Source organism: Otolemur garnettii, unplaced genomic scaffold (genome assembly GCF_000181295.1).
Source record: "Otolemur garnettii isolate 467f Iridium unplaced genomic scaffold, OtoGar3 scaffold00010, whole genome shotgun sequence".
In the NCBI taxonomy this organism is placed as follows: domain Eukaryota; kingdom Metazoa; phylum Chordata; class Mammalia; order Primates; family Galagidae; genus Otolemur; species Otolemur garnettii.
The window spans coordinates 12232638-12248506 of NW_003852405.1; the positions used below are offsets into that span (position 1 = coordinate 12232638).

Genomic DNA, 15869 nt, shown 5'->3' on the forward strand with positions numbered 1-15869 from the left:
TGTTTGATTTTCATAGGAATCTATTCTACAGAATATTAACTGGGCTCATCAAAATTTTCCAATAGACCAGCTATATCTCTAACCTGTTTTTATCCTCTGTACAGCACTTCTCAAGTCTATTCTGATACTTTCACCTCATATACTACCCTCAAGACCACCATTTGGTCCCCAGACCTGTTACTCATTCCCTGAAGGGCTTCAGTGCCTTCCTGCTGACCCATGTCATGGGCCTCCATCATAAGAAATCTATTTTATTGCCTCAGAGCTTTCAATGATGGTCACATGAATAAAAAAGGGTTAACAGGTACTGAAGTACACACATACACACACGTGCACAGACAAGAACAGTTGCTATGGGAGAGATTGCAAGTTACGGTTGGGGATGAGCATGATAGATACCTCTAGAAAGTGCCAGTAAAAATTGGTAATCAAGGTAGACATTTTTTTGTGTTAGACATTTTAAAAGACTTATTAAGCAGGCAGTGCCTGTGGCTCAAAGGAGTAGGGCACCGGCCCCATATACTGGAGGTGGCAGATTCAAACCTGGCCCCAGCCAAAAAAACTGCAAAAAAATAAAAAGACTTGTTAAGTATTCCATGTAGCATAGTTGTCTGTCATTGTTTTTGGAGATTATTCCAGGTTTGTTAAATAGTCTTCTTAGATTTCATAAGTTTCATGCTTTTAGACATTATCTATCATAAAGTATATCTTTTTTTTTAAGAGACAAGGATCTATGTTGCCCTGGCTGGTCTCAAACTCCTGAGTTCAAGCGTTCCTCCCACCGCAGCCTCCCAAGTACCTAGGAATACAGGCAGGAGCTACCATGCCCAGCTATTTGTGGGTTTTACTTAAACCTAGACAGAGTCTGTATTTTGATGGATAATATAAAGAAATAAATTGACAATGTGCTGAGTTTTCATTCATTCTTCATTCATTGACACAATTGATATTCCTTCAATGCTTGGAAATAGAACAGTACAGAATTGTTTATATTATTTGCTTTTTGCTGCTATTGATAATATTAAAGTCTCAATTTGTCAGAGAGACTATACTTCCTCTGTATATTTCTTATCCTAAAGATTTTAGAGAGAATTAAAAATGGTCTAAACCATACTCATTTCAACAAGACTCTATAAACTGCATGTTACAAAAAGCTACACTATCTGATGCTGTCACTAAAAAAGGAGAGGATCAAGATTATTGATTTCTTTGAGATCCTTAATGTTCATATCCAAAGTGTGAAGAAACCAGGAAAGTGTGAATAGTTACAATCTACTCCTTAATTCCTAAAGTACACACATTCATTTTACCAAGTTATTGGCCTCATCACATTTCTATTGTATTAGAACATCCCTTCTGCTTGTCAAACAAAACTGTAATTTCTAGGTCAGTCCTTGGTTTTCACCAGGATGTGGCACAGAAATTGTTTTTAACATTCTCGGGTAATCAAACTGTGTTTTAGTTGGCCATAGGGATTAGTCAACAGCTGGCTTGGCTGGCTGTGAAGATGACGAAATATATCTAAACACCATCAATTTTATTGATAGAACTATAGTAGGGTCAAATTGTGGTAGTTTAAAATAGGGACTGATGACTTAGGTAAATAGTGGTGACCAAGAGAAGCTAAAAAACGTTGAGAAAATTTCAAATGGTTAAACAACGGGTAGGAGACATTCATTTCAAGTAGTCAACCTGTGAAAATCAGAGAAATATTGTGACAAATGTTCAAAGTGAATTATAACGACATGGTGGTCAATAGTATTGAAAGCCACTTAGACTCCTGTATCAGATTATTAGTGTTTACTCTCCTGGAACCGAAAAAAAAAGAGTATTTTAAACTTGCTTCAGTAATTCTTATGAGGTTACCTTCCATGTATTATGCAATTCAAGTGATCTTTAAATTATTGTCAAATTCTGCCTTAAAGAGAGCTTTCACAAAGGACATGCAATTCATATCACCTAGAGTTACTGTCATTTCTGGGCTAAGTCCCATGGAAATTCATAACTTAGAAATGAAAGTCACAAAGATGCAACTGCCTTCATAATACCAATGCAGCACTTATAAATATTTCATGAACATTGCATGGGCCGGGGCAGATCTCCATTTTCATGAGTTAGAATTTGTACAGCTAAGTCTCCAGATTTTACTATTCATAATACACAGTATGCCCCATAGAGTCATTCCATATAGTACTTTTTTAATATTTATGTTTAATGAAGAAATTACTGTTCTGAAAAGAGAACAAGTCAGGCCAAAGATTTCTTGTTAAAAGTATTACTTTTTGCTGAATAGAGATGATAACAATCAACAGAAATTACCTCATTGCAGTATCGTAGCACCAAACGCCTAACTTTTAGAGTCATACAGATTGACGGATCAAGGCACATCAAGCCTAAGTGAAAAGGTTCTTTCTAAAGGTTATAACATTACAAATCTCCTCTTAAAAGAATTCGAAAGGTTAAAATGCAAAGAGCAACTTTCTTACCTATAAAAAACATTAATTACAAATGATACGCTTGCCTACTATTTCATAGTTTAAATATATGCCTATATTTTTCTGGGTTTTTCTTTTATTCAAAAAACATTTTAACTTGCTAAGATAATATTACCAAGTTCCATAATGAATTGCTATTGCATATTTTAAGGTAATTTGTCAAAGCACATTATCAGTACCTGTCAGAATAAATTTTGCATTAAAAGTAATACAAAAAAGGACTATTGTACGTGTTGAAATCAAAGAACATGACGATAGCTAAGTTATTTCAATGGAAAGGATAGGTATTTGCCCTCTAAATGATACTTGCCCCATGAGAAAATAAAAGCCTGGAGAATCACAGGAAACAGGTGCAGGAAAATGTCTATTACTTGCTTTTAAAAATGAGCATTTGATATTTTATTTCATTTTTGTCATTTTGATCAATTGTTTCAAGTGCACGAATGTTGAAAAATGCTGTGCAGATCTCGGTCACATTTACAAAAGAAAGTTGAAGTTACTGATCGGCTCATGTGTAATCCAAGGCTGAAGTATTATTCTGTATTAGCATATAGTATGTATCACATTTAGGTTGATGATGAAATCACAGATAGATTTACTTTCAAATATGCTTCAGCAAGACTAAATCCTTTAATAATAAAAACAACAGGTTTCAGGTTTAATATCATTCACCCAGGAGTCAGCAGTTTAATTTTTTTTTTCGCTTAAACCAATGAGATCAAGAAATTCTGTAATGTTTCCAGTGCTTAACCCCCACAAGTTTATGTTTCGTTCCTGATATTATTTACCTCAAAGTGAGAAACACTTTCTTGCATTTGATTCTCTGTGATTTTATTTTCCAAAGGCTCCCTTGAGGAATTTGACCTTTGTGTGATGAATTTGCAGTTCACTTGAAGTGTGTTAACCTTAGTTCCCTAATGAGTCTAGGTGTAATACTGAGGAGGAATTTGAGAAATCTATCATGTAGCTCATTGTCAAGTCGGATTTGTCTTGCACATCTCCAGTGTGGCTGTTGTTCCAGTACACATTTTGATCACAATTCTTTAATTATGTTCTATATTTAACTGACCTATTTGAACAGGATCCAGAGCTGGTGCGGAACATCTGTCGCTGGGTTAGGCAAGCTGTTCAGATTCCCTTTTTTGCCAAGTTGACCCCAAATGTCACTGATATCGTGAGCATCGCAAGAGCTGCAAAGGAAGGTAAGAACCGGACGGGCATCACGTGCCCAGTTCTGTAAATATTGAGCAGAATTACGGAGCCACGCTGAAGTATGCCTTTTCCCACAAACATGTGTTTTGATTTTTAAAACATTAAATTAAGCTCATGAGCTCACAAATGTGGCAGATTTATACCTGTATTCAAGCTAGTAAATGGATCCAAACTTTGATCTAGGAACTCAAGATTGTTTATCAATTTTCCTAATAAAAACTTGTTTCACACACAAAGAATTTATGAGACAAAGCCACACTCACATCAGAGCTCTTGAAATAAATACCTTAATAATGTATCAATTCAGCAGTAGCGTTTGGACCTTTAACAAAGTGGAAAAAAAAAGGGGGGGGGAGGGAAGGGAAGGGAAGGGGAGGGAAGAGAAGGGAAGGGAAAGGAAGGTGAGGGAAGGGAGAAAGATCGCCCTCTGCGATGTGGAATGTCTAGTGAGTTCCCTTTATATTTGATAGGGCCTAGCACACTGCCTTAAACACATGCTCAATAAATGTCCATTGAATACATAAATCATGCAGTCAGTTCATGCTTTATACATCATACGTGCTTGTGTTCCATCCCAGGGAAATTGCACCCTTAATTGCAAAGACATTATAAATTACCCGAAAAATAACACTGAATACCAAACATGTGGCATCAACAAGTTTGTATAATGATTGAGAAAATGAAGTCATGGTAACTAAAACTTTTTTTTTTTAGTGTTTAGATTTTTAAGCATAACTGTAGGAGTTAAATAATGATGAAGGCATTGGAGGAAAGGAAATGTTCTCAAGAGAAAGCTGAGTGTGTATTTTTCTGGGTTATGGGGGTTCGAGTGGGAGTTTGAACCATTCTGTGTTTAAGAACTGCAGGGAAATGTTGTGTTGTTCACAGGAGGCGCAGACGGCGTTACAGCCACCAACACGGTCTCAGGCCTGATGGGATTAAAATCTGATGGCACACCCTGGCCGGCAGTGGGTATCGGAAAGCGGACCACGTACGGAGGAGTGTCTGGTAGGTGCTGGTCACTGAAAAATCATCAGGAGGTCAGGTTGCAAGCTAGAGTTTCATGTCTTTAACGATCCCAAATCTTATAACTTATTGCTGGCCACTATTCTAATAGTTAGAACAGACAGAACAGATTGATCAGGTAACTCTTAGCACAAGATAATACCGCAACGGGGTCCTGCACACTTTCTATTCTCTTGTGGTCTGTGCTTTCCTCAGAATTCCCCATTGTCACAATTTTTGACATTTATTACTAAAAACTAATAACAGGGCGCTCTGAAAGGAAAATTGCCCTAATTACATCTTTTTCATACTCTAGATTACTTTCCTCTCTTCCTAGAATTTTAAAAATCTATCTTCTTCAAAAATCTGTGCTTTCATAACTGTCCCAAACAAACCCCTCTCTGAATGCAAACTGACAGCACGCCTGCAGCCCTCACACCACGGTGTGTTCCTTCTCGTTACGAACACTTGTGTTTTAAGAAGACTAGGAAGTTTAATACCAAAGTATTCCTGTTCCCCATCATTGCCCTGGGTGCCCTGTGGCTGTGACAGTGTGAACTTGGTCTTGCAAAGACAATGCTATGAGGTTCTTGACTGTACTGGCATGAGGATGTGTCTCTCTGGTGACAGAGACAGTGGTAAATGTACATAACACAGCAGCGTCCCACTGTTCAAGAAAAGTGTTGCTGAGTCAGACCAAAATGTGTTTTTGGAGGAGGCCAGACAGGAAACAAGCCTCTGTCTATGCTGAGATATTCTGTTTTGAGAGTATGAAGTGTGTCTGGGAGCCATGATCAACTAGAGGAATGAATGGTTATATTCTGCTTTTAATTGAATGCCATTCCCACAGTGTCAGAAGGAGGAAGGCTGACAGAGAGCCCCTGCTCGGCCTCCAGGCACAGCTTGCTTTCATCAGGAGTTATCCAACAGGGCCTTAAATATTACCGTAACGCACAATAGCACAGACCACGTTAGCACGTGCCACGGAAATAGAGTCCAGAGACTCCAGAGTTGGGCTGGAACATTCACTATGTTTTCTGTCAGCCCATTTCAATTTTTCCAGCCTGCCATGTTGACAGAAAGAGAATAAAGGAGGTCACAGAGGGTGCGGAACATTAAAAATTAATAAAAGAACTATTGCAGTAGTATTTTATATAAGTAACATCATTCACGTTTTCTCATTTAAGCCGCAGTTTCTGAATATTCTCCAGTACTATAACTCAGTCTAATAAAACCACAAAATTACAGCATCAGAAAAAGTCTTTTGTGTTTCAGTCTTTAAGTATACACACACTGAAAATTATAGCGATACCTGAAAACAAGTCCGGCCATACCTCAGGGCCTGTTAGCATTTCCATAAAACTCTATTTCTAAGATTTACAAATGCGTATATCAATATTCACTTGAGGTATAAGCTCAGCTAAGCCTGAGTGGAACTTTCATTTTAAACAACAGAAAGTCCCTAACATTTTTAGGGGCTTGTACCACATTTCTAATAGGCCGTATATTAAGTTTCTTCACAGTATACGATCTGTTTTGAAAAAAGCCATTATCCATATTGATGGAATTAATGCCGTTTTCCTCCTTTAAAGCAATGCTTGCTTTAGTTTAAAGGTAATAGAAGCTGAAAAGCAGTTTAAAGAGGCAATGATAATGTATTTTAGGACAGAATTGAGCTCTATAACAGAGTACTTTCAGAATGAGTTATTGCAAAACCCTGCCTAGCAAAATTGTGTTAAATAATAATGGTTTCAAATTTTAGGAGAGTTTTATCAAATATGGCTGTCAGGACTTCAAAGGCTGTTTCAGTATTGAAAATTACCTAAAATATGCCAGATATTTTTACAATATTAAAAAAAAAAATTAGCCCAGCACAGTGCTAATATCTTCTCCAGTGTTCTTTCAAAGCACTGGAATGTCGACTTTTAGAAGAAGCTGCCTGAATCACCAATTTTTTTTTTTAAGTGAAAACTAACTAGAGTTCAGTTCTGGATAGCTGCCTGAGATATAATGCACACTCTTGTGGCCAGGGAAGGATATTTTTTCTTTTCGATATATTCTCTGTTTATTCAACTTTTTGTTCTGAGAATAAGATTTATATTTGAAATGAAGGTTATGTGTTGTCCAAATGGGGAAATAGTGATCCCATTTCAGTAATGTCCTTATCTTGAAATGCAGTAGCTAATAAGGGACAGTGACTTGCGTTGGGAAGACAGAGTCTAAAGAACGTCAGTTGAATTATTTCGGATATAATTAGTCTAGATTCTAGAACCATTATTTTTCAAACATTGGCTCCCAACTCACAAGTATACTATGAAATCAAGTTTAATGAATTTTTTTTTTTTTTTTTTTTGCCGGGGCTGGGTTTGAACCCACCACCTCCAGTATATGGGGCCAGTGCCCCACTCCTTTGAGCCACAGGCACCACCCTATAATCAATATTTTTAAAGAATTGAAATGGAATCAAAATGTCAGAATGCTTTGCACATCGTTGGAATAAGCATTGTTTCGTCAAACTTGTTTTTCAGTTGTACTCACCATATGCACGTATATACATGCGGTAATGTGAATTGTGATTTTTACTGTGGTTAACTTCAAAAAACTTGAAAGCTACTTTTGTAGAGGGAGATCTTTTTGTTAGGTAAAGTAAGCCATTAAGTCTATAGGAAGGTAACTTCTGCTTGCTGGAGCTTAAAAGTTATATTAAGAAGGGAAATTAGGTCCTCATCCCATGATCTTATCCTCAGCTTTACTATTTTAGAAACCACATTTTTCTAATTTACATGTAGGTGATTAGAAACTGGGATGTTTTTACTAAAGTCATAAGGAATGATTTGTAAACTCTAATTTTAATTATGGGATAAATACTTCATGGTATTGGTCTATTAAATACTGGGTTATACATCAAGCGATTTTATGGTGAGAATAGTATCAAAGGAAATCTTGTTTCATATGTATAAGGGACATATATATATATGTATATGTATATATATATATATATATATTTTTTTTTTTTTTTTTTTTTTAAGAGACAGTCTCACTTTCTCGCCCTCAGTAGGGTGCTGTGGCGTCACAGCTCACAGCAACCTCCAGCTCTTGGGCTCAGGCGATTCTCCTGCCTCAGCCTCCTGAGTGGCTGGGACCACAGGTGCCCGCCACAAGGTCGAGCTATTTTTTTGTTTCAGTTCGGCCATGGCCCTCACCACCCTCAATATATGGGGCTGGTGCCCTACTCACTGAGCCACAGACACCGCCCTGTAAGGGATATTTTTGTGAAACTAGCTTGGCTGATCAAGCTCTCTATCATACAAGTACTTTTTCTAAATCATTGATTTTAAAAAAGTTATTCTCTGTTTTCCCTTGGATAGTATAGACTTAACACTAAGTTATTCCTAGCTAACTTTCCTTTTCTGAGAACCCATGTGGAAAATTTATGTTATATCAAAGAGCAGTTAATTCATGTATCACTACACAGTAGAGTAGATTATCGGGTCTTCTGGAAAGAAAGGGAAAAGAAATCCTTTGAATTTATTTGATTGGAAGAAACTCTGATTTCATCAGTGACATCATTATAAACCGTGGTTTTGTGTGGGTTACCCATTATTTTTCCTAGTTTCAGTTTCTTTTCTTGTCTTAGTTTCAGATTTTGAGATTTGATTGACCTCATCACCCAATAATAAGGGCATCTAAAGAAAGCCCCCAACTCAGTGATGACTATCACCTATCTAAATGTTGTTATCCAGCTGTGGTGTGACATTTTCACATGAAATCCTCCCTGTGGGTGAGATTCTTTCAGAGGTGGTTAAGAATCAGTCCTGCGTGGCATCAACTACCACGTCTTTCTTGCAGCTGACTTCATGAGGATAACCTTTGTTTATTTACAGGTGCAGCAGGAGAAAGAGTAATGAAGCCTCTTTCCACTTGGTAAACTCATTTGAAGGGGTTTTTGTGGTTGTTTCTTGCGTTTTTAATTTGTTTTATCAATAGGGGATGAACTTAAATGTTCTATCCATATTTTGTGTATTGTACATACAAACACATGTAGAGAATGTGAAGGAGGCACTCTAATTGAAACAGTAAAAGATACTTGAGGCAAAATATGATTTATCTCCTACAAGCATGAAAAATTAACTTATTGTTTGAAATTACTTTATTTGCCAAATTTCTTCTCTTTTACAAAAGAAAATGAAATTCTTGCTCTTCAAGTTTTGGCTACTTTGTTGAGATTATTGATTATGTATCAGCTTACCTAGTTAAAACAACATAACACACTTTGTTCCCCAGTAAGACTCATAAACTTTATTATTGATTTCTGAATAATTCATCAAGGACGGCCTTCAAGATTTGATGCCTATTTCAGCCCCAAATTTATTGCTCATATATAAGTTATTAAAGAATCTAGAAATGGTTGTGTATTTATCAAGTTAAGTTACAATGGCATACTCATGAATGTTCTTCTAGTCTACAGGTAAATAATGAATGATTTGAAATCTACCTACAGGAAATTCTAGACACCAGCCCTGACAGAGCTCTCAGGGTCACAAGACTTCTAAAGGTGTTTCAATATAAAACCAACATAGGAGAGGCAGCTCCTGTAGCTCAAAGGAGTAGGCCACTGGCCCCATACGCCGGAGGTGGCGGGTTCAAACCCAGCCCCGGCCAAAAACTGCAAAAAAAACCCACCAACATAGGAAAAACAATATGAAAGAAAGTATAAGATAATAATTTCACTAGTAATGTATAAGTCTGAGCCAGTGTAAGGCTGGAAGTGGGTACATAGTGTATAGGTAAGAAAAATCTGATTTCTTAAAGACCTCAAGCGTTGGATTCACTTTCCATCGTTTATTTTATTTTTAATATAGTTACTTGGATATGAAAAGTTGTTACTTAGCAGCATGTTCCTGCCACTGGCCACTCCATAAATATAAATTGAGTGTAATCCATTTTAATCATAAACGTATTTGGCTGCACTTTGGTGAATATTTGTGTAAAATCAGGAAGGTGACAAAACATCAACTATATTAGAACCTCAGACATTTTCGTTACATTTTTCTCTAAATACCTGCTTTTCCACATGCAGGCAACTGAAAATTTTGGCAGGATTGCTGTAAGTTCTTACACCGCACATTACAATTCTATCACAAATACCGCGTTGGTATTTTTTTCGTAGGAGGTGGTTCTTAATGGACTGGATTTTTGTGTGTCAATCACATGCTTATTGGTGCATAAAATGCTTTTAGAAAAACACGCCTACTCTCTGTCATAAAATTTAAGCTATCTATTGTAACTATCTGTATCAATAAGAACTTACATTTTAACGTTAGAATATCTAAAATAACCTGATAAAGATATTATTTAAAGGAATACAAACTCTGGTGATAAGCCATATTAAGAAGAATAATTTAAAATGGGAGCCTACCATTTTAAAACTTACTGCTCTCTTTTCTTTTCTTTTCTTTTCTTTTCTTTTCTTTTCTTTTCTCTTCTCTTCTCTCTCTCTCTTTCTTTCTTTCTTTCTCTTTTTGTAAATGTAGCAGGACAATAAAAAAAAAATCCAGTCTATATTCACATATGTAAAGACATTCTTAGCTTATCACAAATCCTACTAATCAGACTATTAAAGACCTTGTCATACAAATCTATGTGTTCTACACTTGAAGAACAGTCCAAAGTAGGCATATCAAATAAAGACGCTGAATTATAATTTTCACTGTAAATTATCACTTTGGTTTGAGAGAAGCTCACCATTAGAAATAGTCTCATTTAAATAAGGCTTATTTGAATATATTCACGTACAGATTGACAAAAAATCCCCTTGTTCATTGTATTGCCTTTCCCGAAGCCTGCGTTCCTCCCTGCTTAGCCGTCGTTGGTCTGCGCAGGAGATCAGAGCCCTAATGATAGATTTTTGACAGTGAGCTCGCCTGCTACCTGCCCTACACAAATCCTCACTGCTCATGTTTGCTTCATGGCAACAAAGCAGACAGAAGGAAAATGCCAAGTGCTGAGTTTGAGGTACAGCCTTGCCTAGGCTTGACATTTCAGCAGAATAGCAGTTTATGAGATGCATAATTTTTCATCTGGGACTCAGCTGCCATATTCATGGATGCTTACAGCTCATCGACAGACAGGAGCAAGGGCAAAGGTTTAAAGCATAGATCAAGGTCCACATCCTTTCCTGAGGTCTTTTAAAATAACTGTTGTCCTGCAGATAAATGAATAGAATCAAACTGTATTTAAGAGCCAACAGACTCTTTGGGTCCCAGGATTTTACACGCAGTTTTCTTTTGTTCAAAATTAGGAAAATAAATTAATGTCTGTTCCAGTTCCTAAGAAAATATTTGATAGACTTTGTAAACCAAAGGACTCTGACAAGCATATTAAGAAAACTTACCTTTGCAGCAGTGGTAATGAATTATTAAATTTCTTTCCTCTGTGTGTGTTTTTTCATAAAGAATGATTTCAAGCCTGAAATTAATCAAAAAATGTTCTATTATGAAAGTAAAACCAGAAGAGTATTGTGTCACCGTTTGAGCTTGAATTTAAATATTCACAGACTCATGCATATCCGCTGTACTAAGAAATCAGTGTAGGTACACGTCAGTGGCTGTTTAATTTAGAACTACACATCTCTGTAAGCTTCAGAAACAGTTCACCGTGTCACCGTCTCATACAGAACAGTGGTACAGTACATTGGATTAATTAAGGAAGCCTTGCAGAGAACTGAGTTCTCAGTATGTCAAGATTTCAGTTTTATGTTAAATATTTTCTAAAGGCCAGACCCTTAAATCTCAGGGGCTGTACCAAGCAGTGAGCTGTGAATTTAACCATAGGCTAACTGCTAATGATAAGGAAAAGAGTCCTAGTTGAGGCAGCTGTAATACGGTCATTGGATTAGGCTATCAATCACCCGGCTCCCTAAGGAAAAGGGGAAGAAGACCAAACAGTGAAAAGGGAAATTAGGAAAGGAGAGCATGACTGGAATGAGATTTCTCACCGTCTTTATCCATTCGTCATCTTAAATCCCTAAGCATCAGACCCACCTCTCCAGCAGTACTCTAACTATAAAGCCAACACAGTTATTCCTCTCGTCTAGAAGATGGTGAAAATGACATTGCTCTCATGAGCTGGAGGTCTTGAAACCTACTGGAAGCAAATGCACCATTACATAAGAAAAAAATAGGTTAACTTAATATTTATGTTTATGAGTCTCTTTAGGTATGAGGATTCGTCTCTGTTAGTAAAGGGAAATATTCTTATTTAACTTCCAAATGGCAGCACATTTTTGCTTGTGGGCATCCTTTGGGTGGGGTGAGATTCTAGGAGGTCAGTGGTTCTCAAACTTGAGCATGCATCACATCCTGGAGGGCTTGTTGGAACGTAGACTCTTCCCCCAAATTTCTGATACATTCATCTGGGAGGGTCTGAGAATGTGCACCGCCGAATTCCAGAAGATGCTTTTGAGCCTAGGAACCACACTTTGATAACAGCGGGTTTCCAAAATAATGCGGAAGGCTTTAATTAAAGGAAAAATAAGAGAATTATATTATTCAATCTATAAACGCAGAATCTCTGCCCGCAGTTAAGTATCTGAAACAAATTGTAATAAATAGGAATGCATTCTCATAAAATGTCCTAGAACTCAGACTTTGAGGTCTCTGAATAGAAAAGAGTATGTCACCCCATTTAAGATTAAATGTGGAGTGCAAACCATTTTTTATGCAAAGAGAATTTATTCTGAGTGCCACTGGAGACAATTTATAGATATCAATAGTCCTTTGAAAAGGAAACAGGTGTAAGAAGCAGACAAGGGTAAAATTAAGCTCACAATTGTGAAATATTTTTTTTTCCTTAACTTAGTGCAGAACACTAACATATTGAATAATAATAGTTCTCTCCCAGGACAAGGGTTTACATATAAAATTACCTACTTATTTTCTTAAACCCTTGAAATATAGGAGACAACAGTATCAGTAGCCTGCTGCTTCTGGCTCTTAATTTACTTCTTCCTGTCGTTCCTGTACAATGGTCTCCTTTTATCAGTGGAAGGGAGGGGATAAGCTATTTCAGTGCACAGCGTCCCTGCTGTTAGCACAGTTACGCTGTGTACTGAGAGTCTTCTAGAATCATGTTTATAGTCTCTTAAAGGTACTGTTTGCCCACCATCGAAACTGCTTGCAGCAGTATTCTGGGTAGACTACTGTCCTGGTGTGTAGCCCCGACAATTTAATATCATGAAAATTCTTGGTTGAAAACTAAACCACTAATTTCAAGAGGATCTTAAGAATGAGGCATGGTAAAACATTGAGTTAGGCATACCCCTGACCCACGTTAAGCAGACCTTACAATTTAAACCGTAAGTTTAAGTGATAGGAAATGAGGTTATCTCCCATGCTTTGAAAACAGTAATTCTTCAAGTGAAAGATTTCCATCATTTGTTGACATAAATCACTGTGCTATTTTATACTCAACCACCTGATGCTCTAAAGTGGAGACTGCTAAGATGACACAGGAGTGATGGTGAGAGTTGGGATCAGAATGGAGAAGACAGAGGCACCTGATCAGGGCAGCTTGATTTTATTTGCTCTGCTTTTAGAGAGTTCAGCATTTGACCCAATTCAGCATTAGATCAGAGAGTGGGCCAAAGATTCTACAAACAAGTGTTAGATCAGAGAGTGTGCTGAAGATTCTACATAGATTACTTCGATGGTCTTTAAGTTTTTATGTTCACAAATACTCCGCACTTAAATTTTTTGGAAGTAGGTGTGTATCTCACCCATTTTAAGCTGATCTTAGAATTTTAGCCACATGTTTAAGTGATAGCAGAGTACATAATCTTCCATGTTTTACAAATAGGAATTCTTAAAATGAAATTGTTCTGCACTTCATTGGAGTAAAACTACTAGACTATAAGTAGCATCACTGTGCTATTTTATACTTATCGTCACTTATTTAAAATTACATAAACATGCTGTAAATAGTAGTAGAAAGTTTTACATGAAGGCCAGGCACGGTGGCTCACATCTATAATCCTAGCACTCTGGAAGGCTGAGGTGGGTGGATTGCTTGAAATCAGGAGTTTGAGACCAGCCTAGGCAAGAGTAAGACCCTGTCTCCAAAAATGGCCAGGCGTTGTGGTGGATACTTGTAATCCCAGCTACTTGGGAGGCTAAGGCTAAAGGATTGCTTGAACCTAAAAGTTTGAGGTTGCTGTGAGCTGTGGCACCGTAGCACTCTAGTGAGGGTGACAAAGTGAGATTGTGTCTCAAAAAAAAAAAAAAAAAAAAAGCTTTACATTATTTTTTCCTTGAACCCATATTTTTAATTTATCTACAAAATTTTACTAATTAGTATATAAATTTTTATGCTTGAACATTTTTTAAGGATCACCTTACAGTGTTATTCTTTAACAAAATATGTATCTATGAATGGATATTTATATTTTTTAATTTCTGGATTTGGTCTTTAAGTGTTGAATTTTTCTGTTGGATTGTTAAAATTGGTAATTTATACTTTATCAGAGTAATATAAATATTGATAATTATTCAACATAGAAGTGCATTTTATTGGAACGCATTTGTTGATGAGAAAATATAGCTTTTTAAAAGAATTTGATCATGTATCCACTTGAGGCATATTAGTCCCAAGAAAAGGGGTTCAGCATTAATTCTGTTCTACTTTTATTTTTGAGGCATAAACACTAAAATGCTGTTTATCTAAATAAATAACAAAACTGGAAGTTTTGTTGCAGTCATTCTACCCAAATCTTTGAACATTTTCCACATTATAAGCAGAGAGTTTACTTAATAATCTTCACCAAAAGTTATTAGGTATCTGATGAATTTCTCTTTCTGTATCATTAAAAGCTTGGAAGTTACCTGGTTTGCAAAATTGTGTGTTTCTCAATTATTATAATAAATTGCTTTCTTAAACCCAGTACTAATATTTTGAATTATCATTCTGTTTGGCACCCCAGAAATATTACAATGAATGACATTACATTATTGTAATATTTGAGATTATTGAGAAATACGTTTCTTTTTGAAGAAAAGAAAAAGACTTTTGGGCCACAGTAATGAGCATCACATCTGTACTGCCCTCTGGCTCAGTCACATAAAATTTAAGAAATCACATGTATAGAAATTGGAGAGCCAGAAAATTATTTCCTTAAAATCATTTTACTTGTGGGATATCTAAACATCCATGTAAACTATAACTATGGTTGTATCTACTTCTATGAGAAGACCACTACCTTATTTCATTTCATTTCCGCACAACCTTATGAGAGCTAAGTAGTACCCTGGTTTTCCTTTCTATATAAACTTGCCCTTTCAAGTAGCACTTACAATTTTAAGAAAATGTCATTCATGGATTTATACATTTCAGTATTTAAGTTAATATGTCCTATTGGTGATATTTGAAAATTTATGCTGACAGTTTTTTATGTTACTATTTTAGGTTACTATTATACTATGATAGGTTAACACAAAAGTAGCTGTGATTTGGGCCATGAATTTTCAAGCGTTATAACCAGGCTCAAACACATCTATATCAATCAAATTAGGAACCATTGCCATCAACATAATGTTGCCTATGAACAATGAGTTTGTTTCTTCCTGTAGCATAAATATCTGTGCTTGGGGATTCCATGAACTCTTCTTTTTTTTTTTTATTGAATGGTAACTATGTACGTTAATGCACTTCTAGGGTACAGTGTGGTGTGTTCACATACAATTTGAAACACTTCCATCAAACTGGTTAACATAGCCTTCGTGTCATTTACCTAGTTATTGTGCCAAAACGTTCATATTCTACTCTTAGAAAGATTCACTTGTACCCTTGTAAGATAAACCACAGAAGTTATCCCTCCAATCCTCCTCCCTCCCCTTCCCCATATTCTTAGGCTATTTGGTTATAGCTTTCATATAAAAGGTATAAATTAGTTTCATAATAGGGGTGTGTACATTGGGTACTTTTTCTTCCATTCTTGTGATACTTTTCTAAGAAGAACATTTTCCAGCTCCATCCATGTGAACATGAAGGATGTAAAGTCTCCATCTTTCTTTATGGCTGCATAGTATTTCATGCTGTACATATACCATAGTTTGTTGATCCATTTGTGGATCAATGGGCACTTGGGCTTCTTCCATGACCTGG

The 15869-nt window shown here is 36.4% G+C and overlaps 1 protein-coding gene across 1 annotated transcript in view; it reads left to right on the forward strand.

Moving 5' to 3' along the window:
• DPYD (dihydropyrimidine dehydrogenase) overlaps positions 1 to 15869 on the forward strand; it is an 828315-nt gene that overhangs the window by 592141 nt on the left and 220305 nt on the right. The window contains exons 17-18 of the mRNA XM_012801700.2: positions 3577 to 3697; positions 4596 to 4715. Of these exons, the coding sequence (XP_012657154.1) occupies positions 3577 to 3697; positions 4596 to 4715 (241 nt within the window). The remainder of the gene's footprint in view (positions 1 to 3576; positions 3698 to 4595; positions 4716 to 15869) is intronic.